Source organism: Perca flavescens, chromosome 7 (assembly GCF_004354835.1).
Source record: "Perca flavescens isolate YP-PL-M2 chromosome 7, PFLA_1.0, whole genome shotgun sequence".
NCBI classification, from domain to species: Eukaryota; Metazoa; Chordata; class Actinopteri; order Perciformes; family Percidae; genus Perca; species Perca flavescens.
The window spans coordinates 19,312,802-19,338,664 of record NC_041337.1 but is presented as its reverse complement, the minus strand read 5'-3'; the positions used below and the strand labels follow the sequence as shown (position 1 = coordinate 19,338,664).

The window sequence follows — 25,863 nt, the reverse complement described above, 5'->3', positions numbered from 1 at the left end:
CAGCATGTTAAGGTATGACGCTAACGTCAGGTATTAAATGTTTCCCTAATTTAATGTTGCATACTGTATAGACAAACGTATCCTCTCAGGGGACTACCTTCACTTTTTTCTGCATCAGAGTCATGAGGATCAGTTGACGCCTGGTCCCTCAGCAATGAGGATGGTGCAGAAACCCCTAAAAATGTATAATTTTAAACTAACCTGCCATTACCTCAAGACCATAACAAGAAACCAGTAGCAACACCACCAAACACACACATACCTGCTTCTCCCTGAGCCTGGGGGGCCTCACCCCCCTCTTGCTTGAGAGGAAAATTCTCTTTCACCACACGATCCTCAGCTAGTGAGAGAAGTACAAAGGTCAAAAAGGTACCAACCTTTTCCACACTCAGTGTCACAAATAATTTGCACAGTTTTCATGAGTCATAGGTCAAGTTAGTGTTCTTACTCTCTGGGGCAGTAGTTTTGACCCCTGACGGAGCTGGTAATGAAGGTCGGACAAGGCATGCGCCTGGCCTCTGCCCTGGGGGTGTCATCACAGCTTTCTTACTCAAGTCTATTAGCGTCTTCCCAAAGAAAGCCTCCTGCAGCGAATTACAAACATTTTAGATATGAACACTATGTTCCTGGATACCATAAGTTTAGTAATGTTTAAAGCATGGGGCATAGATAGACTTGAAACCTGGAGATAAGCTGGAAACATGTCTTCAAGTTTGCTCTTCTTCCGTCCCCGACGTTTCTTGGCCTGTTCCTCGCCCTCCACTGGTTTAGGATCCATTATGTTATCTGTGTCAGGGTGAGGTCCTACACATATATAACCATGCAATTCAGTTTCCCAAATTTACAATAATCATAAATATAAATGCAGCGACGCTGCCCCTTCCCTAGGATTAATTCAGGATGGTTCAGGCCAAACACAGACACGTGTTAAAAAAAAAAAAAAAAAAAATGCAAGGGGTTGCATTGGTGGGGGCATGCTGCTTCAGCACCTAGGTAGATCACAAGGCATTATGGCAAAAGTTAAGCCAGGATCAACTTTTTTCTGGATGACCCAGCTTGTTTTGCCCGATCCATCTACATTGGCACCCCCGCTGTGTTAAGGAAGTGGACTTTTTTTTTTTTTCATGCAAGGCTAATGTCTATCTAAAGGATGTCCCGTGTTCAACAACTGGTTTTTCTAAGTAAAGCACTGAACATCCACTCCATTTAGTCATTACTACTTCCTGAATTCTGAAATTATTTTATCATAACATTTTAATATTGAACAAAATGAAATAAACGGTCCACTGTTGTCACTAACCTTCGTCAATGGTTCGCTCTATTGGCTGTCCATCTAACGTAGTCTCTCCAGCCAGCTGGGCAAAAAATTCTTTCTTCATCCGTGTGTGACACTTCCTTTGTCGCACCATGAAACCTCCAATTCCTAGTACAATTTTTAAATAAATATTTTTAATATTTTGTGGATGCTCAGACAACTTTGCGGATGTTACAAGTTGTTTTGTGAAATTCTGGGTAGCTTACCAGGCCTGTAAGGTTTCCGTTTTCTTTTTTTGCTATCCTCTGTCTCCTCTGCTCCTCCTTTGAGACCCTCGCAGTCAGCCATGCCTTCAGTACCTCCCTCTGCACCACCTTCTCTGTCAGGGCTCCCCGGGTTCTCCATCTTGGAATCACATTCCATGGGCTCCCCACAGCCTAGATATACAAGACAACATTGAATTTGCACAAAGTCTTACATTAAAGAGGACCAAGACACCCCAGAAAATTGTGAATATACCACTGGATAAGCAGAAAGTGTGCAAACCTTTTCCATCCTCCCCTTCTTCGACCTCCCTCAGATCCATTCCGTCAGGACCTCCTTCACAACACAGAGTGCCGAGACGGGAGCGACGCTGCCGTCTCTTGTGCAGGGGAGACATGGAGATGCTGCGAAGCAGGGACATACCCGACTCCGTCAGCCACACACCTTCCAACCGGTAGAACTGGGGTTCTGCAAAGTGACATTTGCAAATATGAATGACTTACAGAATAAAAACCAAAGATGACCATGCATAATGTGCTTGTCATAACAAACATGAAAAAGCAAAAATCCACTAACCTGGCTCTTTGATCTTTATTGAAGCCATAATGGCTGACTCTACTACTGTGAACAAAGCCAAAAAAGCAGGTATAGAAAGCAAAAGAAAATCATTTCATCAGTAAATATGAGAATATCCTGTGTTTTTTTTTTTTAAACCATTCTTCTGTGTCGTCAGTTTTAAAATAGTGTCATTCTGGGACTTACCCACAGGTTTTGGAACATATGCAGTGCAGGATGTGCATGCAAAGCCCTCATCAGAAGCTTGTTCCACCTCATCCTCTGTGTACAGACTCTCACAGACAGCATGGACCCATCTGCACAGGCGCACAGAAATACATTGATACACATACTTATAACAAATCACAGCGCAAATCAAAGACGTTATGGAATAATTCATGAAATGAAAAATACATGAAGAACCCATTCCCCGCTTGTCTTCATTAGCTGCAGTCTCATGAATACCTCAGTTTCTGTGTCTGGTGTGTGCATGCACAGTTGTAATGAGCAGCACCTACCGATCGCAGTACTGGCACTGCAGCAGCAGCTCCTCCTCCATGAAGTTCTCTCTGCATACTGGACAAGTGACGAGGCTGGCACAGGGGCCACAGTGGGTGTAGTTGTTCTGCCACTCGCAGTGGAAACCCGGGGAGTTAGAACCACACTGCACACAGCACACACACCTGCACAGAAGCAGTGAAGCACTCTGTAACAAATATACAGCTAAAAAAATACAGATGCCAATTTGAGTGGTGCAAAAAATGTTCTGTTGCTACAGAAGCAAGAGGCAGAGGGATGGGCTTCTGAATTACTAATGCAGAGCTGAAACATAAGTATTTTACATAATATGCAAATTGACATGTATTCATTTCCATTTGACCCGATTCAAAGCTACAAGGCTGAATGAAGTACTGTGCTCTTAGTTTATATTTTCTTTACCATTTGCACTTCCAACCACCCTTGGGAACATTGTGCAGGGGCGGGTCCAAGCAGTAGGTGTGATAGCTGACATCACAGTCATCACACAGCAGCAGACGGGAGGGGTCCGAAGCCTTTCCACACATCTCACACACAATACATTCCAAACAGCGCCAGCCCTTACGGAGCATCGTCTTGGTGATCTACAAAAGATATCAGGTTTACTATATCTAAATTTAAAAAAAATACAGTGATGATAAAATAAACTAACTATCTAATATATATATATATATATATATATATATATATATATATATATATATAAACACTGTGCTTACTTTGCTGTTCACACAGTAAGGATGGTAACACTGGGCACACTGAGCACAAGCCAACAGCTGCCCCTCCGCACCCTTTCCAAAACTGCCGCACACAACACACATATCCTAAAACAAAGGAGAGAAAGTGAGAGGAAAAAATAAGGGAGGAAACAGAGTATTTGTGTTGCATTTGAAAGTGAAAACTGTGGTTGTACCCCAAAGTAATTCAAAATGTCAAACTACAACTAGAGCTGTACCTGGAGCAGGACAAATTTATCGGTGTTTGAGAAAAGAACTACTGTGTTCTGCATGGTGTCATCTTCCTCATCTTCTTCCTCCTTACTTAGTCCAGTGTCTGTGGCCATGCTTAGCTGTGAACAAGGGGATAAACAATTATAAACATTGTGTATTATAAAGAGTAATTAGGACTACATTACAAAAGTGAAAGAATATCAAAGAACATCTGTATGGGGTGTAAAGTACAGCTCACCAAAAAAGCATCAATGCAGGAGGCCATGGCTTTGAGGCGTGACCTCCCACCACGCCCTCTCCCTCCACCACCACCCCCTCGAGGTCTACGCTTCCCAGGAAAACTATTGCTTCGCCCCTACAAGCCGAGGAAAAACCATTTAAATGTAAAGTTGTGTTGTGACAATGACATCTTAAAAACAACAAGTGTCAAAAGCAAAATGTCAGCTGTTCAAGCAAAATACACTTAATAAACATAGACCAACTTGTACATGTTGACTTCACCTGTTTGACCCGTGAGCGGCCTGGGGATCCTCTGCGTTTTGCCTTCTCTCTGTCGCTTCTGAAGGGTTCAAAGGGAAGGGAGTCATCAGTCTCAGTGAGCAGGTTATCGGTGTGTGAGCGGCCAGAAGGTACAAGGCCAAACTCCATGGAGAGCTGAGGATCTGCTTCTCCTGGAGAGCCCATAAAGCCACTGCTGCTCTCATCTCCATGGCTCATATTAGACATCTCGTCCAGCAGTAATTCCCGCTTAACCTCTTGCTCCGGCAGTTCCTCCTTTATGTCCTCATTAAGTCCTTCTCCTTTCATTTGCTCATCATACTCTTCTTCATCATCGTCCTCCTCCTCAGAGTGAGGTAGTAACCTCCCCTCCATTTCCATAGAAGAGAGGGCCTCTTGAGTGTCTACAGATAAAGAAAGAGGAGAAGGAGACTGGGGGTCCTGGCATGAACTTCTTTCCTGCCGATTATCCAAGGGAAAATGCTCCGTTTTGTCCACAGAGGGAGGAGAAGCTGGTAACTTCTGTGGATCCTTACTGAATAGTTCCGTGCCATCAGAGGCATTGTTCAATGGCTCTGGTGATACTTCTTGTTCCACTGAGGGAGTGGCCTCCTGCTTCTCCTCCTCCATATTTTCAGGGCCCTGCTGCGACACCGGTGTTGGTTCTGCTTCAGGGTGGTCAGACTGTGTCTCCGCTGTGTGGTCCTGGGAAGGGGTTGCTTGAATCACCTGGGTGACTGCCTCTTCTGCTCTCTCTTCATCAACAGGTAGACAAGAGGCTCTCTGTTCTTTTGTTGCACATTCTACATATAAGATTAAGGAATGTGTGGTTATTAGTGTAAACATTTATAAATCTATCATTAGTTACGGCACACCATCATACAAATATGTCTACAATGTGTTCCAAGTTACCTGTGGACTCAAGTGGAGCAGCTGGCGCCTCAGAAGTCAATCTTTCTGTTGCTACCTGCAGCTCATCCTCCATGATTTTCTCTCCAACGTCTGTTGTCTCAACAACTGCAGACTCCGCCCCTAAAGTCAAAAGTAGTTCACTTTCAGAGGCACATCTCAGACATAAATTACATTTATTTAGCTGACGTCTTATCCAAAGCCCTTACAATAAGTGCATTCAACCATGTGGATACAAACCAAAAATTGCAAGAATCATGCAAGTACATCAACTTCATCAAATATGCTGATCGACTTCAAGTGCTACATTTAGAACCAAGATAGAGAAAGAGGTTGTTTTTTATGGGCCAAGGTCCAGTCAACATAAACAAGTTGCATTATTTTACTAGTCCAATAAAACACGACTTGCATGTCTCGCAAGCTTTGTATTATGTTTTGTCCGACTCAGACTTACCCAAGTCCATGGGTGTCTCTTTGTCAGTCATGGCCTCAGCCTGACCCATCTCGGATGTGCTTTTCTGTCCTGGTGTCACCTCTGACAAGTCTGTTTGCGCTTCGGTCACCATGTGTGCATCCGTTTGGATTGTCATCTCCGTCAAATCCATGGGTCCTTCAGTCTCCTCAGACGCCTCTCTCGTTTGTATCTCTGCTATGTATGGTTGAGTGACAGGCTGCTGCTGATCCTCCTTGCAAAGCCTGCAAATGCACTTGGTTTCTGGAAGCTCCCCCGGTAAAGCACACTCACTGTGCACACACCTAAGACAATAAAGAGATCATCAAGAAATATGTTACGACAATAGAGTAACATTCCCACACATGATACCTACCTCAAAAGAATTGCTATTGCACTTATCCGTCAAACTAACCTGTGGCATATGCTGCAGCACTGCAGAGGGACAGATGGGTTGACAGCTTTGCTGCACACACCACACATAGAGCTGCGATGACGCTGGCAGCCTTCACACACGGTGTAGTTGTCAAACCACTGGGCTGAACCTGGAAGCACCAGTCCACGGACACCACACTCTGTACATACACGACACCTCTGACAAAATACGGATAATGGGGGTTAAATGTAAACCAAATGAACAAAGAAGCACATGATAAAGCTCTTTTAAATATCCTTATAACTAAAAATTTGTTCTGACAGAAGATTCAGTTTGATTCAGTTTCAGGTGAACTTGCTCTCACAATGCGTTTCTGGGATAAGGGCATCTCTTTGTACTGAGGTGAAAGACAAACGTGACTTACCCTGCATTTCCATGGGTCAGAGGGAAGAGAATCCATGGGTGGCTGGAGACAGAAGGTATGGTAGCCCTTATCACAGGCATCGCATACTAACATTTTGGAGTCTTCTCCTGGTTGTCTAAGAAAATAAAGAATAAAGACATTACTCTTAAAAAATGGAAATAAAGCATAGGTAAACGTTGTACAAAGGTCAGGCACTACATCTGATTCACTAGTATAGGTTGCACTTTGACTCACCTGCAAGTCTGGCACACTTTACACTCCGGGCACTGCCATCCTGCCCGCTGAATGGGCGTGGCGCCAATCTCCAGACAGGCCGCATGATAATGTTGGCCACAACCCGTACAGAACAGCAAGTCTATGAGCTCCCCCGCTGAGTCACACACTGCACACCAAGCCTCCTCACCTGCTGTAAAACAAATAAATGATATATGTATATATGAATGGGTATTAGAAGGAGTTGACATTTTATGACAACAAAGAGCATAAACGTGTAAAAAGTGTACAGTCCACAGTCAATAAAATCAAAATTAGTACAGAGCACACAAGTTGTCTGTGTGCATAGTGCAAGCCCTACTGTGAGCATGCCCTAAGTAATGACATCACAATTTTGACAAAGATGTCTGGTTGTCTTACCCAACTCTTCTGCCTTGTCTATGTGCTCTGGACAGAGGAGGACCAACTGCTTCATAGACTGGAAGGACCCACTGGCTGCCGAGCAGGGGAAGTGGTAGAACCGTGAGCAGCCCTCAGCATGGCATCGAATGGTTGCGCCCAGCCTTTTGCAGTATTCGCAAAGCTGAAACAAACCAATGGTAACAAGAAAGATTTTGTGAAGGAAGCCCGTTAATCCCTTTTTTCTTACCCGATGCCACCTGATCCAAGTCTATGGACAGTGCACTTACCCGCTGTGTCCCTGAGATAACGGCCTTATCCACGTTCTCCAGCTCCTCATTTTCCATCCGCCTTACTCCCTCCGACCACACCGCACACCAGTAATGAACCAAACATCCCCCTGTTCAATATAAAGCACAGAATCAGTAAAAAAATGTCTTACCAAACTTCAATTCTACATCTGTGTGCTGTAAGGGATGGAACCTATAATAGAATTTATTTATAAAAGCAAGTATTTACTGTACACAAACTAAATATAATAGCATAATATTTAGAGTTCAACCTGAGTCCTCAAAGAGTGATGCCAGACAAGGGGAATCGGAAAATCCAATGGAAGACAGGTCATCATTTCCAGGCTGTGGCAGTTGTGAAGCTGATGGCTTGAGGGTCGGCCGCTCAGAAGATGGCCCAAAGTGTCTCAGTTCCCGCTGTCCATGCAGGCTCCGCTCCACACAGTTACAAAGCGCACAAGCTTGAACGCTCTCTCTGTACAGTCACAAACAAAATTGTTCAAAACATTCATCCCTACAATGAGCAGCTTCTTGAGATAAAGTGTGGACAATATAATTCATGATCGAAAGAATAACTTACAAAGGAGTGCTGGACGAGGCTGCAGTAGCACCAGACACGCCCTCAGCAGCAGAAAGGGCTTTGGACTCTTCCTCAGAGGAGACAAGTTGCTTTGAAGGGGCATTGTCATCAGCTAGAGAATAAATAAAAAAAGACAAGAAAAGAAAAGAAAACTTACTTTAAACAATGGGAATAAATGGCTTTCACCAAATCCATATTAATGTACCTGCTATAATCACCTCTAATACATTAGGTTTACAAATTAAAAATTGTCTTTTGGTATCAACAATGTGCATTTCTCTTTCAGAGCAAAGTCACATTGTGATATTATTCACCATCCTGTAGAACACTTTAAATTTTATAATGGATTTTTTTTATTTTTTAAAGAACATATTACCTGAGTCATTTTCTTCGCAGTTTGATTTCTGCTCGTCCATCCCCCGTACTGATTTTGACCTCCTTGACAGAGATCTGCAATTTAAAAACATAAGTAGATTCAACATGTAAATGTTAATCAGAAGTAATAGTTAAGTAATCAGTAAAACTACAGTGCAGCAGTACAGTGAAATAGTCTGCCCACAAATCTGAAACAGAGTTTCACAGAGCATGTTTAACGTGGCCTGAAATAAAAGGTTACAAAATACCTTGTAGCATTCTCAGTATGAATTCTATTAGAAAGAAAGAAGCATGTTGACATAGCTGCCAAGCCGCCTGCTATTATATGTTGATTGTATTGTCTGCAATTGTTGTCTTGATTGTTGTGCTGTTTTATATTGTGGCATGACATGTGTTTTACTAGTGTTGTTTTTAGGTATGCTTATGTATTACTGCTGTGAAGTGTAATATATGGTTCTTTTTTAAATCATCAAATAAAAAATGTAAATAACAGTATGCAAACAACCTTAGGAATTGTATCTGATAAATATCTATGCTATTAGCACCAGGTCTGTTATCATTGCATAATGAATGGAGAAAATAAATCTGATAATGATATGAAAAAAATACTAAATGCATAAGATTTAAGTTTTACTCCCATGAAAACGAACAGCTAAGTGGGCCCTAATTACCAAAATAGAAAATGCCATTTTCATTAGCCAACATATGTTTAACATCATAAAAAAGTAATTCCCAAAATGCATCTTCTGCTACAAAACTACACACGAGCCTCCCTATCCACCCAAAAGCACTTTTCACATAGACTTACACAAGACTTACTAACGACAATGCAACAAATTACCAACATGGCTGTAATGTCCTCACTTTAGAGGATTTCCGTGTGTTAATTTGACCAACGTTAGCACTAATGCAATCGAGCTTCCTCGCAAACTCATGAAAACAGCGCGAGGGTTACATCGATCGGAAAACACTAACAATTCAAGTTATCATTTACCCAGCAATGCATAATCCAAACCGGTGAAACTGCTGCGTGAAAAAGCACAAAATGATAAAACTAAAATGGTGTTTTCCCAAATAAAACAACCATAAATCGGGATACACAAAGAAAACACAACTTCCGTATGTAGAACTTCCTGTTGCAGCGGAGATCCTTTCGTGCAGAACCTTTGTCGCTCGCATCATAGTTCCGCTGTGACATTCACACCATTAACAAAAATACTCTACAACAAACAATGCAGGACTGGACGGGCTCACCATTTTATTCATCCAAACAGCGAATAGAAAGAAGTCATGCGTTTAACGTTTAAAGGCCATTAACAGACCACACTTACAAAAAGGAGTCGATCGGCTTCGATTCGTATAGTATATTATATTTTACTCAACGTTATGGTAGCCTCACCAATGTTGGTTAATATAATCGTAAATCTCCAAATGTCAGAACACAATAGACATAACATAACCGTCCGTGATGCGATGCTGTAACGTTATGTGCTGATCTAATGGGCTCAAAAGACGATACTATATGGCTTTGACATATAGATCCAGCTCAGAGTCTCGCAGTGTTTCTTCAGTTGCAAAACAAAAACTGTGCCATTATCATACTCAGAAAATCCTCCTTTGAGCTAACGTTATCACACACACGCAAATTAGGACGGGTGCGCTTTTCTAGAGTTTTTAACCCATAGGAGCAGAATGAATCACAAATTAAGATCAGGACGCAAACCAATTACAATGTATGCATTTTTTTCGAAATTAGTGTTTTGAATGCCTGCCCAGTTAGTACTTTAACGTTACAGCTAAAATTACCAAAATAAAATGCAACATACCTGCACTATTAACCCAACTTACACAATGCATGGCGGCCTATTAAAACGGCAGAACTGAGCTGATGGACAAAATGAATTTCTCTATAAAGTGTTGATGTTAAATCTTCGTAACAAACGTATTTGGTGGCAGCAACACTGGAAACGCACTCTCTTCTAGACAACAAACTAACGTTAAATCCAAGTCCTACAAAATCTAACTGGTGCTATATTACAGTTAATGAGGGTACTAAATATGCTTTGTCTTTAAAATGAAGTTGACAATATCCAGAGCAAAAGTGATGACATGATAAGTTAACGTTAAAATTGTTAACGCTACAAATTAACTTTCACGGTTAACGTATTTGTTCTTATTTTGTAATGATAGCCTATATAAGCGGTTATTTGTTGCAGTGTCACGGTAAAAGCTACTGAGATTTTATAGTTGATTAATTGCTAAGCTAAGCACTATTCCTCAATGTAAACACGGACTTCAGAGGGTTGGTTCTGACCAGCAAATAGCCTTGTCCGTGTCACTGGCGACAGACTGAAACAGAAAAAGCTAACAACTACCAATGGTGACGTAGCAACAAAGTGTCCCGAAGAGGCAAAACTACTAGAAATATACCCAATATCATTCACAGGCACATGTACTTCGAAAGTTTCAACCGACTACTCTTTGGATCACACCTCGGACACAGCCAACGTAACACATATTTCAACCTAAAGTTAGCACTCATGTAACAATGCTAGTCCTCCAGCAAGTAGGCAGCCCCATTTGGTCGAAGCTAACAGCTAAATGTTACCGATAGCAGCGCTAACATTACCCGGTCTAAGGTCAGGGTTGATGTGTCTTTAGGTAGCTACGTCTGTTGCAAGAAGTTCAAAGAGGCCATAATAAAAACAGCTCACCTCACAAAAACAATATCGTCTCCTCATACATCAGCAAAATCCAAACAGCCACACAGCTTCCCAAAATGCTGATGGTCGCTTCATTTTATGTACCGGACTAACGCTGCGGATAGCCGGCTGGAGGGAGAGTGGGGGAAGTGCACCACGGCGGAAGGCAGTCTGTGCGGTGTTGCTAGCTAGCTTCTTAACTGGATGAATAATGCTATGGTTAGCTAGCTAACCAGCAAGTTCAGCTTTGTGTCGAGTGGTCGTATACTGCCGGGGAACTATTAGCTAGCACAGAGACAAGTCTTCAACCAAGTCTTCAACCAGTCCCGAAAAAGGCTCACCAGCCTAATGCTGTAGCTAAATCCCAAAACTACCCAGCTATCTGGCTCCTTGCTTCTTGTGGATTTAGCTCCACAACAGTAACGTTAGCTAGCTTCTGCTCTGTTCTGGAATCTTGCTCGCGAGGTCGTTAAAGCTACTGCAAGTTTGCACAAAATTGTGCATCCGAAAACTACAGCCCCAAACTTTGTTGACACGACAGTAAATTTATTTTTTCTTTTAGTTTAAGTCCACTGCAAACATTCATCTACCTACATTTGCAGCTCAACTTTGCATGGGTACCCTTGTATGGGTCACTAGCATCGCTTCACTTCGCTAAACTGCGTTGCGTCTGCACACGGCTGTTCTGCCAAGTGGCTAGCAATGCTAGCTAATAAAAACTACGTCAAAAAATTAATTGATGCAAAATAACGAGCAAGAATTGTTTTATTACTAAATACCAGCAAAACGTGTACTGTACAGCTTTAGTGTAGCAATGGACAACTCTGCGTGAGGATGATTTAGCATAATTTATAGCACACGATTTTAATATGGAGAGAGCGGCCACTAAAATATGGTGGATATTAGATATAAGGTCATTAGATTTTCGGATCCTGGGAAGCCATTTTTCATTAGATTGTTATGATTGTAGACGCAAAGCTACTTTTGACATGCCTGCGGATGAATGCATTTGTTTTGATAATTGATTAGCCGCGATTTAATTGAGTTCGATTAGGCTTTTTTGTAAATTAACATAACAAATGTGTACTTTGTGCACTCATTGTGGTTGTTTTATTATTCTGCCTGTGTTACTGTACTTTCCCACTGTTACTGCATACTGCTATGCATTGCGCTTTTGGCTGGAGTGACTGATAGCGATTGGGAAGATTAAGCACTTGAAACTGCCATAATGTGAGTAAACCACGACCAAGTTTTCAGCAGGTTAACTGATAATGACCCTGGTGATTTGTGGCCACATTGTTTTGTTTTATAAGCCAGGCATGTAGGCTAATTCCATAGGTGGTATTTGAAATTTTGTATCAATCGACATGTGAATGAATAATCAAAATAAAATAATTGTATAGACCATTTAATACTATATTGTGTTAGAAATGTTGACAACACGCTCAACGCTTTACAGCCTTAATTATCATCTTACAGTGAATCACTTGCAGTTTCAGACTTTGGAAAGTTTCCATTTTTAAATGATCAACAATTATTTGTTCAACTAGCATCTGTCTTCAACTAAGATAAGGAGCAATCATAGTGTATTGTGGGTAAACATAATGCAGATCCTAAGGGGTTGGGAATGAGAGGTGGGCCTTCTTTATCATTAGGTTGCCTTATCACTGTTAGAAAATCACAGTGGCATGTTTTGTATCTATGGGCATGGGTGACTCAGGAAAGATAGGGTCAAAAAAAGTTGTTCTCAATTCTTAAATTTTAGTTTTTAGTTAAACTACTACTGACAAATGGCATGTTAAGATCCTAATACTTTGCAACTTTTAAATGACCGGAAGGACCGGTAGTCCTCTCAGATGCATGTTTTTTCCCAGAAAGTCTGGCACAGTCCAAAATTAATTTTGGTGAAAATAAAGTATTTTGTTCAGTTCTTGTTAATGCTATAGTTCTTAAATCAATACACTAACCTCCTCGTGCCGCCCTTTAAAGGGCCACACTGTGAACAAAAAGCCTAAAGCAGTACACACAGTAAAGCTTGGATGTCACTGGAATGATCCTCTGAATTTACACAAAATTAGGTTGGGTAACAGTTTGTTCCATTGAGGTCACAGGTTTAATCCACATCAGCTATCTTCTGTCATGCCCTGGAGCAAAAACTGTAGTAGCTAAGTAGCTTACTTGGGCTATAACTCAACACTTATGTAAGTAACTATAGAGAAGAGCATCTGCTAAATGTTTCAAATGTACAGTTAAAGTTAGTGTTTACACACGAATGCCTGACAATACATTGTGTGCTTTGTAAGCAGTGAACAAGCACCTGCTGCAGGCTGGTGATCTGCAACTGACCCTGCACTGTGAGACCTCTCTGGTAATGCATACTGTATGTGCAGAGACATCCAGAGGGCTCAGATGAGACTGCTGAAGAGAAAAACACACTCAAATAATCTAGTTTAAAGCCTCAATTTTTCACATGATGGTGGCAAAGAGTCCAATAATTATTCTCGAAATTATCATGAGCTTTGCGTTCACAAAACTTAAAATAGTAGACAATAGTTATAATGAAACCAGATGAGAAAATCAAAGACTGCTTTTTAGAATCATGACTGTTTGACTTAGCAGCACCCTTTAAATTCTAGTATAGAATAAAAGTGGTTTCATATTGACTTAAATCATATGTTTTTTTAAATTGGTAATTGAATTAAACAATTAATAGATTTTGAGGTGTTAAACTGACTGAAAATAAAAGCGTGGTCTGTATATTTTGATCAGAAAATGTGTGCTTCTCATTGCCTGAATGTGGGTTTTGAAGGTTTTATTTTTGAAAATAGGTTATTACTGGTCCCACTGACAAGATTAGTTAACTCCCCATTCAGCTTTAGCAAGATTGGATTAGATTTTGGGGGGCTGAGACCAGTGGAAGACAGTGACTGATTGGTCGATGGATGTACATAGTGGGTGGTATTAGGACACCAGGCTCTTCCTATTGGCCAGTCAGCAGAGCTGGTGCTTTCCCATCTGCCTCCTGTATCTCAAGGATAATCCCCTAGAATACCTCCACAGATGTTTACAACAGAACATAAACCTGAAGAAGAGAATACAGTTTGGGTCCTCTGTTACAGTTATATATATACCGTACACACACATATAATAGAGCACTGGGAAAAAGAAATGTAGGATATTTTTTATAGGATGCAGTTTGTGGTTTGTTTTCTTAATATCCTATCTGCTTTGAGTTCATAGCTCTGATAACAGTGTTGACTACTCCAGTCAAATATTTTCTGTATTGTCGGTGCTATAAAATGGCAAATTAATTATATCTCATTACATAAATGGTTACAAATAAACAAAGTAGTACAAAATAAATCAAGGTTTGTTGAATTACAGTCTTATCTAGATAAGTTATACAAGGGTAAGACATTATATTAAATAAAACTCACAGGCTTCATATCAGTTCATCCACAAGGGGGTGTATAACCTTGTACTACTGTACATGTCCTCAATACATGCCCTTAAACATTATTATGAACTTTTTGAAAAGTAACCTTTTTAAATGAGAAAATAATTAAACTAAATGTTTACTAGTAACTGGAAAACTGCCAAAATGTATAGTGCAGACTGGTAGACACAGATGGGATGCAAGAAAATAGACAATTGTGTAAACAATTAACAGTACTGCCCAACCAACAGATATAGTAATTGTGACCCAGATTGATCAGTGAATACTAATAAAACTGGCTCCTTTAAGATTTTTAGAGACCTGATAACTCCCTTGAAATAGCTAGTCTGTGATAAAGTTAAGGTGGTGGTAGTGTGGGGAATATTAAGTACGTCTGGGCTTTTCATTAACCTGTCGATCTCTTGGAATAGATTTCCATAGAGTTCTTGAACACTGTAACATACATAATGCTCTACTACGATGCTTTACCACAAGGCCAGAAATGATATTTTTGCTTATGTCTCAGGTTTTTCACACAAAGTAACTCAGTTTTACAAGCAAAAGACAAATCAGCAGACACAATTTACTCCAAAGCTGAAGAAAAAGCAGAGTGTTGCTAACTAGAATGACATTTTAATTTGTTTTACAACAACATGTGAGGACATACAATACATGTAGTGGAATTATTATAATAAAAATGAAACATTTATATATTATGATTCAGAAAGTACAAAAATAAAGATTCTATTGTTGTGGGGAAAAATTCATTCTTATCTCATTAGAATAATATATTTTTTACACACATAACTGAAATAATTAAAAGAAATAACATGATGTACAAATAGACTATGATACAGTCATTTTGGCATGACCATTTTTTTTTACATTAACCTGCTCAGATCATTTGTCTCATCAAACTCAATCTCTTTCAAAATATCACATAAGTATAAGCATGTATATCATTAGGATAGATTATGATGCAAACAATGGTGAAAAAAGAAGGCGAGCCAGTCCAGTAATTTAATTCTTTTGAAGAAATGAACAGGAAGTGCTAGTGTAAATGTATCAACATTGTAACATTGAACAAGGCGAAACATACGGACTTTAAAGTTTTAGGCTTTCAAGGATGAAATGAGTTGGAGTCTAAAAAGATACATCCAAAATTGTACAGTAATCGAGCATACCAATGCACATCTGATGTCTGCTTCTCTTTAATTTCCTTCCTAAGAGGTTCACTTAGATTGTCTTGTTTGTTCAGAGTGCCATTATCCACATATAAACCTGCTTTGTCCTTTGTGGCCAAAGTGCTACATTGAAATGGACTCTTAGTGCAAGCTGTTTCACTGTCTGTGTTCTGCTGTTCTTTTGTTGTCTCCCAGTCCCCCCAAAGTAGCTGTTTGAATGAGGAGAGGAGTCGCACAGGTCCAAATGCCCAGTGTGCAAGTCTGTGGTCCTCCACCAGAGCATAGCTGGATGCCAGCACTCCATCAACAAACACAGTTCCAGCTTCTGTCAAGGGTGCATACACTCCCACACTCTCCTCTACTGAAACTGAGATGATTCGCGATGGACGTACTTGACCCTCTGCTGTATGGATGAGAACACAGTCCCCTGTTTTGGCTCTGCTAGCAAACTGAGCCTGATACTCACTGCTGTCGAGTCTGCAATGTGGGGCTAAAAAGACCAAGTGATGTGGGGTAAGGGCCAATCTCTGGCCATCTTCTGTCTCCAGAGACAGAAAGGCAGACCAGCTTTCTTGGTCCTGGTGCAGAAACAAGAGGACTTGACTCAACACGACTTGGCCTGTCCCAGACAGGGCCATGACTCTGTCCCCGGGAACAAGAGACGACAGGCTCTTCTGCACCCCTCCAGCAACAGTCACCCGGGCCCAGCCTGGGAAACAGCCACCTTTTTCCACTGCAACGGAGTGATCTGCAGGAAGATCAGCAGAAAAGGCCAAGATGACTAAACACAGACTGTGGTCCTTTTTTGTCTTAAACGTTTAGATACACCATCCAGTAAACTGCATTACCTTCTATAAAAGCTCCCTCCTTAAACTTACCAGCTTTTACTGAGCAGTGGATGTGATATTTGGACTCGTAGTGGACCCAGTCAAAGCCAGCCTCCACAGCCAGCTGGGCTAGAAGACCATACTTCTCTGTTTCTCTATCATCAGTGGTTATATCCACGGCCCGGCCTTCGTAGTGCAGAGAGCCGGGAGGGTGGTGGCCGTCCTCATCCCAGGCCTCTGTCACACGTAAGTGTACCCCTGGCCACTGGTTCATCACTGCGATAGCCAACCTGTTCAAACAGTCCTTACAGCGCTAGGAACAGAACGAGACAGAAGGGAGGTGTTAAGTTTGGAACCATTTTATCACAAATATATTGGTATCTGCATATATTTTGGTCAATTAGTAACAAGAAATTGCTGTACAGATATGCCAAGGATATGTTTGAGGTAATTTAGTGACTCCATTACATAGTTTGTGTACCTGTAAGATTTCCCACCCAGTACACATCTTAGCCACAGTTCTTTTGAACCAAATGTGAGGGTTAAAATCCAGATTTATCACGCCAAGAGTATAAAAAATAACTTTCATAAATTTTTCATCCATTTCTTTTTTCTAATAGCATAACATAATGTACAAAACATCAAGGTTGACATTTACTTAAATAGCAAATATGTATATATACAGTATAATATACTTAGTTCCTGAATAATAAATGATTTTGTTTGCTCAAAGTTATTGAAAGCAAGATAGAATCAACAATGGATTCAAAAAGATTAACTCGTAATCATTATCAATAACAAATTGGATTGACTAAAAGCACCCTTTATGCATAGAATATAATGTGGGGATTGTATCAATATTAATGTGTAATTCTGAATGTTTTTTTTTTTTTTTTTTTAATCCCTCTTATTATTTTGCCTTTTTAAAATGCATTTTATATGTTGGGGAGTGTTGGATTGTTTTGTGTTCTATACTGCAAGTTTTCTATTGGATCTTTGGATATAAGAGTACATAAAAGAATACAAACAAGGATTCTCAGTTTTTTAAGACAGTAATTATATTTTTAGTCACCCTGTTTGCATCATGTGCCATGAACAGTGAGAGGCATGTCTGAACTTCACTCAACTTGTAATCATTTATTAACCGGGGGATGGCACAGCCTAAGTGTACAAGAAGTATGTACAGTATGTAAGCCTACTGTACACCTCAGTGCACAGACTGATTTTAGTATTTCAACACTGTCTCTGGCTCCCAGGTTATGATTGTTTGTTGTCTGGCATCATCACACAATTCCTCCTCTGCTCTGCTAAAGGCCATCTCAAACTTGGTCTAACAATCAGAGTACAAGAGCAAAGCTACTGTAGCCAGTTTGGCACATTCCTTGGCCTTTTCGACAGGGTGACAGAATAATCAAGGCCATTCTCTGCCTTTCCCAGATTGTTCCAGTCATGACTTTTCTCGGTTTCACCCGAGACATTTGATTAGAAATGTGCACAGTGACTCTTAACACCCCCGTGGCAAATGTTACGGACTGTGTCAGCATTGTCACAAAATAGCAGGCTTGAAAAATGACGATGTCAGCAACTGAGGTGATACACTCATTATCATCTCCTGGGCGCAAATTCTCTTGTGACTTGTGTTGTTGCCGGTCTTGTGGCCTATAAATGATTCAATAAAACGTATCTTGCAACTAAATAATACAAAAAAAAGTTGTGACAGAAAGAGACGAGGGCAGAAAGTGACGAGGGTGTGAGCGAGAGAGATGGAGGGAGAAAAAGTTGGGTGAGAAGAAAGCAGTGTAGCGGAGGGCTGAGGTTGGGTGTAAAGAGAGAGGGCAGAGGGGAAGAATGTATGGGCATAGACTTGGGAATGTGACAGCAAGAGTGAGAAAGCGAGAGGGACAAAAAACAAACTGGACACATTTTTCTCGCAATGCCATTGAAGAGAGGCGTCTCATTGTCAGAACTACAATAGTTGCTTTTCCAACGGTGCCATTACTTCAGCAGGCGGGAATTTTGTATAGGCGACCCCTCAGTCTCCAAATGACGCACAAAGAGCATCTTTCACATCTGGGCAAAAGAGGGGCACATGCACACACACACACACACACACACACACACGCACACACACTCAAACTGGGCATCAGCAGGGCACACATATACAATTTTCATCACTACAATCACTCAGGGAGGGGAAGGAACACAGATTCATATCCTAAACAATCACAGAAAGCCGCAGCATCCAGAGCAGGGCGACATCTGAGTGTCAAGAAACCCTGCAGTCATATTCAGCAGTGTGGCGTTCAAATTGTTTGGTCAAAAAGCTGCACTGATCTTAAATTCTCTAGGCCACGATTGTCTTTTCGAGGCATGGGATTTGAATTTGGATACCTTTCCCCACTAAACATTAAGGAATGTAAGTGCCACTGAGAACCTGTCATAGAAATAGTTTGATTTCCAATAACAAAGACTTTGGTTAAAGATTGAAAGGAAGTGTTCCTGAAGGGGAAGGCCTCTCTTAAGGGTTAGTGTTGAATTACATCCTGATCTTCTTATCTCAAGGAAAGGGAGTGTAAGTTTGGTTAAAACTTACACACTCTGTGTTGAATATTTGATTGCGTGTTAGGAGCCTGGCAAGGGCAGGTATGGCAAACAATGAATTATTTGATTTGAAGGTGCCTGGGTGGCAAGGTATGAACTATAAACTGCTGCCTTTCTCTTTGTGTGTATAAACTGTCACTGTCAGCAGGTATCACTGGGGTTAGTGGAAACAAGTGATCCAGTGTATCATCCCACTCAAAAACATCCTTAAAAATCAAAGATGATTGAACTGGATTAACACCACACCAGTCTCACCTTGGTCATGAAGCGATCTGCGTTGGTGTTCTCCTCATCCTTGAAGACAATGTCTGAGTTGTAGTTGCACACAAGTTCATTGAACTGCTCAGAGTTGCGTGTGATCTTGCCCTCTGCTCTCCCGCTGGCACCGAGGTTGTTTTCTGAGAAGTTGGGGAAAAACTGCTTGTAGTGCATGGCTGTGAGCTTCCTGGGCCTGGAACGGATGCCGGGCCGAGGGCCCGGTCCACATCCCTGGACCAGCCATATGCAAGTCCACACAGCAAGCAGGCCGAGCTGTGCCAGGCGGGCCCACCAGGACTGCTTCATTGAGGAGGGTTGGGGCTCCCGGGAGTCAGTGGCTCACAGTACCTATAGTGATACCCCAGTTCCAGGTGTGTGATAGCATGTGAATGAGGGTCAAATCGTGGTCCATTCCAAATCATGTGGTGTTAGAGCTGAGGATGATATGACAAAAATAATTGTTGGGACATGTAGGAACTTCTTTTTATTGTATTCACTCTTGATTTAAAAAGAGGTCCACAATACCAAGTCAGTTTGTAGGCCTACTGTTTTGATGATTATTCTGACCAAAAGTTATAGCCAAATAAATGATCTGATTGGCTGAAATCTAAAGTGTCTGAACTTTGGCAGTTATTAAAAATAAAAAGAGACACTAGATCTTTAAGATTTCTGTCCAAATATATCGCCAACTATCAGCTGCTTCTAAGCCTCTTGTGAGCTGAAAGTCATCTTCACACGTCCTTCGCAGGTACCTGTCTCGACGCAGGTGTTTTTCGTGTTTCTAGTTACTTACCGCTTCTCTCTCTCTCTCTCTGTCTCTCTCTCTCTCTCTCTCGCTCTCTCTCCATGCAGTTCCTTTGACGAGACACACAAACTGACGCACACCAAAAGCCCCACGGCTCCCTGCAATTCCTATGGACGCTCCCGTGGCGCTCTCATCCTCTTTGTCCATCCAGAAATGTCTCTCCTGACATTTTTTTTTCTTCTTCTCTCCTCCGTCCACCGTCTCCTGTCGCGTTTCAGAGCTCCTGGCCACCTTGCACCAGCCATTGGGTCTTATTAGCGTCCGGACAAGATTGCCCTCCCTTCCTCTGCGCGCTCCCACTGCGACAGCACACGCCTCCAATTCAACCTTACAAAGGACATATGATTAGCCTCTTTTGTTAACACAATGACCCCCCACCCACCCACCCCATTAAATATTTAAAGTTTGTTAAAGATATTTTTGGAAACTTTTTTCACATCAAACTGGAAAGTTAAATTAATTATACACAACACATCACCATACATTCTCTAAATCACATTATAATTCAGAGAAGTGTATTTACAGTAAAAAAAAAAAAAAAAAAAAAAATTATATATATATATATATATATATATATATATATATATATAAAATATATATATATATATATATATATATATATATATATAAAAAATAAATAAAAGCATGTCAGTTCAATAACTTTGAACCAACATGCCCCTTGTTTCTGTCAGCTCATCCCACCCATCAAGAGTGGATGAGTAAACTGTGATGACCCTGTGCTGATGTTATTAATAGACACAGTTGAAGGTGAGGGTCTATGAGGGAACACACAGTGTCCAGCCTTGACACCCCTGACTGAGAGTTACAGTGCTGCCTTCCTGTGTTTGGGGAGCCTGCTTGACCCCCCTGAACCCTTTGCACCCAAGACCCCTCCACTGGAAACACCCGCTGGCCACATCAACATATTATTTTTATCCATCTCAGAACAATAGCTGGGAGAGTCATAAAAACGTGTCAGATAATTCCAAAGAGGGAGCAGAAGAGAAAGGAATCGTTGTGTCTTAGGGGTCTGACATCTGTAATCACATACGGAAGCTTAAATTAATGGCGGATTAAAAGGTCAAAGTGTGTCACCGTCCTATCTGCAGCTTCCTGGAACACTTGAGGAGACGATGCATCATGGTCAGTTTCTTCACAGTGTCTTTGTTTCAAAAAATCGTTAGCCCACTTTTTGGATGTTTATACAGTATTCATAGTTTTGTGTCAGTGCATCTTGGTTTGCTGTGATTGCATGGTAAAGATGCTTCAAGATAAAATCACTACTAAGACACTCTTTCATCCAATGAACAGAGACATTCTTATCAATGCACCTGTGAATTTCTCATACTCTGTCTGATCTAAAACAGCACTTTAAAATTGCTTTGCGTAGTGATGAGGCATAGGTCACTGAGCTCCACAGTGACCATGGAAAGGCATCTTTGTGAGGGAAGGTTCCAGAAGACCCCAGGATGTTGTAGGGAGGGGTGGCAAGGCGAAGCTGCATCTTCCTGTCCTTATGATAAACATGGAAGAAGGCTCAAGTCTGGCCCAAGCAACACAGATGAAGAGTTATCAGACTTCATGACAAATGCAGGGAATGACTTAATCAACAACAAAAAAAGAAGCAACAAACACTTTCATATCTACAATTACCCACACCGATCTTTCTCTTCAAAGCTGTACAATAGAAGAGATTTCCATCTGACATGAAAGGGAAAGGAAGGAAGCAAACATGTGCGGGTTGGAGATGGAAATAAGTTATTCTTATTAGCTTTTATTTTGGTGCCCCCATCCTCCTGCCTCCGCCTGCCTCCTTCTCTTAGCATTTCACTCCCCCATTTCAGGATGGGAGTACATTGCCGGGTGAATGGTTGCGTTTCCTGCAAAACCACAGCACAGAAAATTAGATCTTTCCTGCCTGGGTTAGCCTACCCTGTTTTGTTCTATCCAAATTGACTCTTGGCTTGCACTTGGGCTGGTGGTCAAGCAGATACCTGCAAGCCAATTATTTTCTTCTTCTGTGGAGTTGTCAGTGGCACACAGGAGCACTCATTTTGGCAAATAAGGGACATCTACAAATGTAGCAGAGGATAGAAATAGGATTGCAAAGCTCCTTTTTAGGGATTCAGTATTTTAAAATAGGATAGGTTTGGAAACAATCCCAACTTTGACATCTCAAGTGTTTGTCTTGCCACTTGGAGCTGAATAGACACTCTGCAAGATTCACTTCCTCAGATGGAGGCCATTAGAAAGGTTGAGGGGGAAAAGGAAAGTCAAGGAACTGACACCTAACCACCGCCCTCCCCTCTCCCAAACACACACACACACACACACACACACACACACACACACACACACACACACACACACACACACGTCCTTTCTCTCTGCCCACCACTACACCACCCATTCCACTGTCTCTCACCATGTTATCAGTGCAGGAAGAGACAGGGTGGTGCATTCTGAGGTGGCTGCACACACCGGGTGATTCTTGGCTTATGTAATGTAACTTTGTGTTGGAAGTTACTTGCCATGCTTCACTTTTAAGAACAGCTATCACTGCATGTGCCATGTAATGACTTCAGGCGTATACCACACACAGTGATGTAAACGGTGTACACCAAGTCCATGTTTAAGTTGCTTTGCTCAGCCTTGATTTAGCCTTTGAAAAAGAGCAACAGCGAGCTGAGGTTGAGGCGATGCTGCACTGAAGTGGACAATAGACTGAGAAGGGTGGAACTTCCTGGCCCCAGACAAGCAGGTCAAAGGTCAGGTATGATGCTATACCTTGTTTTGTGAATCTGACCCCCAAAAATATAATTTACATTTAGTTTACATTGTCTACTGTATGCTTAGAGAGTTTTCTATTGAATTCAATATTGTGATACTACAGGGTTCTCCCTTTAAAAAATCCATGTCACGCCATTTACTCAAAGTTACCCAATGAAACAAAGGCCTTCGGCGATCAACTGTGTGAAGCAAGTGTGCCATGAGTGTGCACGCAGGACGGTGGGCAGCTATGGCAAATGGACATTGTGACCCATTATCAGTTGATTAGCGGGCAAGTCTCGCCTTTTCCTGTGAGTGGTTCTGTATTTGCGAGCATACAAACGAGGGAATAACAGCCCCTAATGCACTTTGGCTCAAACTTCAAACGGCTGACTGTCAGGAAACCTAATCTGTGTCTTTTTCCCCCCTTCATTCTTATGTTTTGACAATAAAGATAGCCTATCTCATCACATTACAAGCTGCCCGTCTCACGCCTTGTCCCCGATATGCCCGACAGCCTGTCCAATAGAGTGTGTTGCCCAATAGGACTGCTGGGACACTTTGATTGCACTGCTATCGACCATATTTTGCTGCAGGGAGAGGTGCTAAAGTGTTTCCCTGACAAAATCCAAGGTTAAGAGATATGTACGGTGGCTACATGCTCTGTGTGTGTGTACAATGTACATTAATAGAGAAAAATAATCAAATCCAGTTTTCTATAGTTGTTCTGTAATAAGCCAAAAAAATAGTAAACTATTTTCTCAAAGTGTAAAAGCGTGGTGTCTAGACAGATAGCCACAGTTGTGGCATTTTTTTTTTTTAATTCAAGGAGAATATCAGTTGAGGGAGTGGGGGATAGAACTTATATATATACAGTGGTGTGAAAAAGTGTTTGCCCCCTTCCTCATTTCCTGTTCCTTTGCATGTTTGTCACACTTAAGTGTTTCGGAACATCAAACCAATTTAAACAATAGTCAAGGACAACACAAGTAAACACAAAATGCAATTTGTAAATGAAGGTGTTTATCATTAAAGGAGAAAAAAAATCCAAACCATCATGGCCCTGTGTGAAAAAGTGATTGCCCCCTAAACCTAATAACTGGTTGGGCCACCCTTAGCAGCAACAACTGCAACCAAGCGTTTGCGATAACGTGCAATGAGGCTTTTACAGCGTCCTGGAGGAATTTTGGCCCACTCATCTTTGCAGAATTGTCCTAATTCAGTTACATTAGAGGGTTTTCGAGCATGAACGGCCTTTTTAAGGTCATACCACAACATCTCAATAGGATTCAGGTCAGGACTTTGGCTAGGCCACTCCAAAGTCTTCATTTTGTTTTTTTCTTCAGCCATTCGGTGGTGGACTTGCTGGTGTGTTTAGGATCATTGTCCTGCTGCAGAACCCAAGTTCGTTTCAGCTTGAGTACACGAACAGATGGTCGGACATTCTCCTTCAGGATCTCTTGGTAGACAGCAGAATTCATAGTTCCTTTTATCACGGCAAGTCTTCCAGGTCCTGAAGCAGCAAAACAGCCCCAGACCATCACACTGCCACCACCATATTTTACAGTTGGTATAATGTTCTTTTTATGAAATGCAGTGTTCCTTCTACGCCAGATATACTTGGACACACACCTTCCAAAGAGTTCCACTTTTGTCTCATCGGTCCACAGAATGTTGTCCCAAAAGTCTTGGGGATCATCAAGATGTGTTCTGGAGAAATTGAGACGAGCTTTGATGTTCTTTTTGCTCAGCAGTGGTTTTCTCCTTGGAACTCTGCCATGCAGGCCATTTTTGCCCAGTCTTTTCCTGATGGTGGAGGCATGAACGCTGACCTTAACTGAGGCAAGTGAGGCCTGCAGTTCTTTGGACGTTGTTGTGGGGTCTTTTGTGACCTCTTGGATGAGTCGTCGCTGCGCTCTTGGGGTAATTTTGGGCGGCCGGCCACTCCTGGGAAGGTTCACCACTGTTCCATGTCTTCGCCATTTGTGGATAATGGCTCTCACTGTGGTTCGCTGGATTCCCAAAGCTTTGGAAATGGCTTTATAACCCTTTCCAGACTGATAGATCTCAATTACTTTCTTTCTCAATTGTTCCTGAATTTCTTTGGGTCTCGGCATGATGTGTAGCTTTTAAGGATCTTCTGGTGGACCTTACTGTGTCAAGCAGCTCCTATTTAAGTGATGCCTTGATTGTGAACAGGTGTGGCAATAATCAGGCCTGGGTGTGGCTAGAGAAATTGAACTCAGGTGTGGACAACCACAGTTATAGTATGTTTTAACAAGGGGGGCAATCACTTTTTCACACAGGGCCATGATGGTTTGGATTTTTTTTCTCCTTTAATAATAAACACCTTCATTTACAAATTGCATTTTGTGTTTACTTGTGTTGTCCTTGACTTTTGTTTAAATTGGTTTGATGTTCCGAAACACTTAAGTGTGACACACATGCAAAGGAACAGGAAATGAGGAAGGGGGCAAACACTTTTTCACACCACTGTATATATACAAATTTCTTCTATACATTATATTTATATACAGGGAGGGTTTATATTCACTTACCATCATTCAGCAAGGCTTAAATGTGCCTAAAAGTCATCCCCCAAGGAATGTAGTGATTTGAATAATGACTGCATTTCTTGAATTGCTCTTGACCTCACCTGTGACAGCATTGGTATGGGTTTGTTCAAACATTAATCACATAAAAAAAAATAACTCTCTCTCTCGCACATACACCTTATATCTGGCTTATGTGTCATTTCCTCAGAGGGTAACCAGTCTCCAGATGTGCAAGTAATGTTACGGCGACATTGGAGTTCATTTCCTTTTCGCAAAGGAAACACAGTGCAAAACAAAACCTAAACCAAATAAGCTTAATTAAAACATCCAACAAAACAAAACAAGAAATTCAAACAAAAATCAAGAGGGAGAAATTAATCAGAGACAGGGTTTTCTTGACCTGACTTCAGAAAAATTAGATAAGGAAATGAACAATAGGCAAGGAAAAGGGATGGAAGAAAGGAGGTGGGTGGTGGGGACGTGAAGGAGTGAATGTGAGTGGACGTCGCTTCTCCTCCTGATTTGCAGGGTTTTTATCTGGCAGTTGCATCAGAGTGGGGAAAGCGTGGGCTCCGGCTGTGTCGGCGTCGTGCCTGGACACCGCTGACAGACAGGCCAAAATATGGCTCTCTTCTGCTGCTGATTAAAGT

General features: G+C 41.5%; 2 protein-coding genes across 7 annotated transcripts in view; both read right to left on the bottom strand.

The window, feature by feature from the left end:
* kmt2d (lysine (K)-specific methyltransferase 2D) overlaps nt 1-11,463 on the bottom strand; it is a 36,933-nt gene extending 25,470 nt beyond the window's left edge. Inside the window, exons 1-26 of one of the 5 annotated variants that reach the window (XM_028583711.1) lie at nt 10,791-11,463; nt 8,078-8,151; nt 7,702-7,813; nt 7,394-7,596; nt 7,122-7,231; nt 6,853-7,015; nt 6,454-6,625; nt 6,220-6,334; nt 5,835-6,013; nt 5,423-5,724; nt 4,972-5,091; nt 4,063-4,862; nt 3,800-3,916; nt 3,567-3,680; nt 3,331-3,435; nt 3,014-3,195; nt 2,593-2,757; nt 2,282-2,391; nt 2,096-2,140; nt 1,802-1,987; nt 1,522-1,692; nt 1,301-1,423; nt 683-804; nt 449-584; nt 263-340; nt 98-175 (exon numbers count right to left, since the gene is read on the bottom strand). In XM_028583711.1, the coding sequence (XP_028439512.1) occupies nt 98-175; nt 263-340; nt 449-584; nt 683-804; nt 1,301-1,423; nt 1,522-1,692; nt 1,802-1,987; nt 2,096-2,140; nt 2,282-2,391; nt 2,593-2,757; nt 3,014-3,195; nt 3,331-3,435; nt 3,567-3,680; nt 3,800-3,916; nt 4,063-4,862; nt 4,972-5,091; nt 5,423-5,724; nt 5,835-6,013; nt 6,220-6,334; nt 6,454-6,625; nt 6,853-7,015; nt 7,122-7,231; nt 7,394-7,596; nt 7,702-7,813; nt 8,078-8,117 (4,048 nt within the window). In that variant the 5' untranslated portion in view covers nt 8,118-8,151; nt 10,791-11,463. Of the gene's footprint in view, nt 1-97; nt 176-262; nt 341-448; nt 585-682; nt 805-1,300; nt 1,424-1,521; nt 1,693-1,801; nt 1,988-2,095; nt 2,141-2,281; nt 2,392-2,592; nt 2,758-3,013; nt 3,196-3,330; nt 3,436-3,566; nt 3,681-3,799; nt 3,917-4,062; nt 4,863-4,971; nt 5,092-5,422; nt 5,725-5,834; nt 6,014-6,219; nt 6,335-6,453; nt 6,626-6,852; nt 7,016-7,121; nt 7,232-7,393; nt 7,597-7,701; nt 7,814-8,077; nt 8,152-9,070; nt 9,190-10,790 lie in introns of those variants that run through there. The other 4 variants (XM_028583716.1, XM_028583715.1, XM_028583713.1 and 1 more) reach the window with 4 other exon arrangements.
* Nucleotides 11,464-14,831: 3,368 nt separating this feature from the next.
* dhh (desert hedgehog signaling molecule) lies at nt 14,832-20,176 on the bottom strand. Of its 2 annotated transcripts, none has more exons than XM_028583577.1 (4): nt 19,878-20,176; nt 19,082-19,518; nt 16,277-16,538; nt 14,832-16,146 (listed from the first exon to the last, which is right to left on the bottom strand). In XM_028583577.1, the coding sequence occupies exons 2-4, from the start codon at nt 19,388-19,390 to the stop codon at nt 15,335-15,337; spliced, it is 1,383 nt and encodes a 460-aa protein (XP_028439378.1). In that variant the 5' UTR covers nt 19,391-19,518; nt 19,878-20,176; the 3' UTR covers nt 14,832-15,334. The 2 variants fall into 2 exon arrangements, with proteins under 2 accessions (XP_028439378.1, XP_028439379.1); XM_028583578.1 differs by lacking the exon at nt 19,878-20,176 and adding an exon at nt 19,610-19,864.
* Between the last annotated feature and the right edge of the window lie 5,687 nt (nt 20,177-25,863).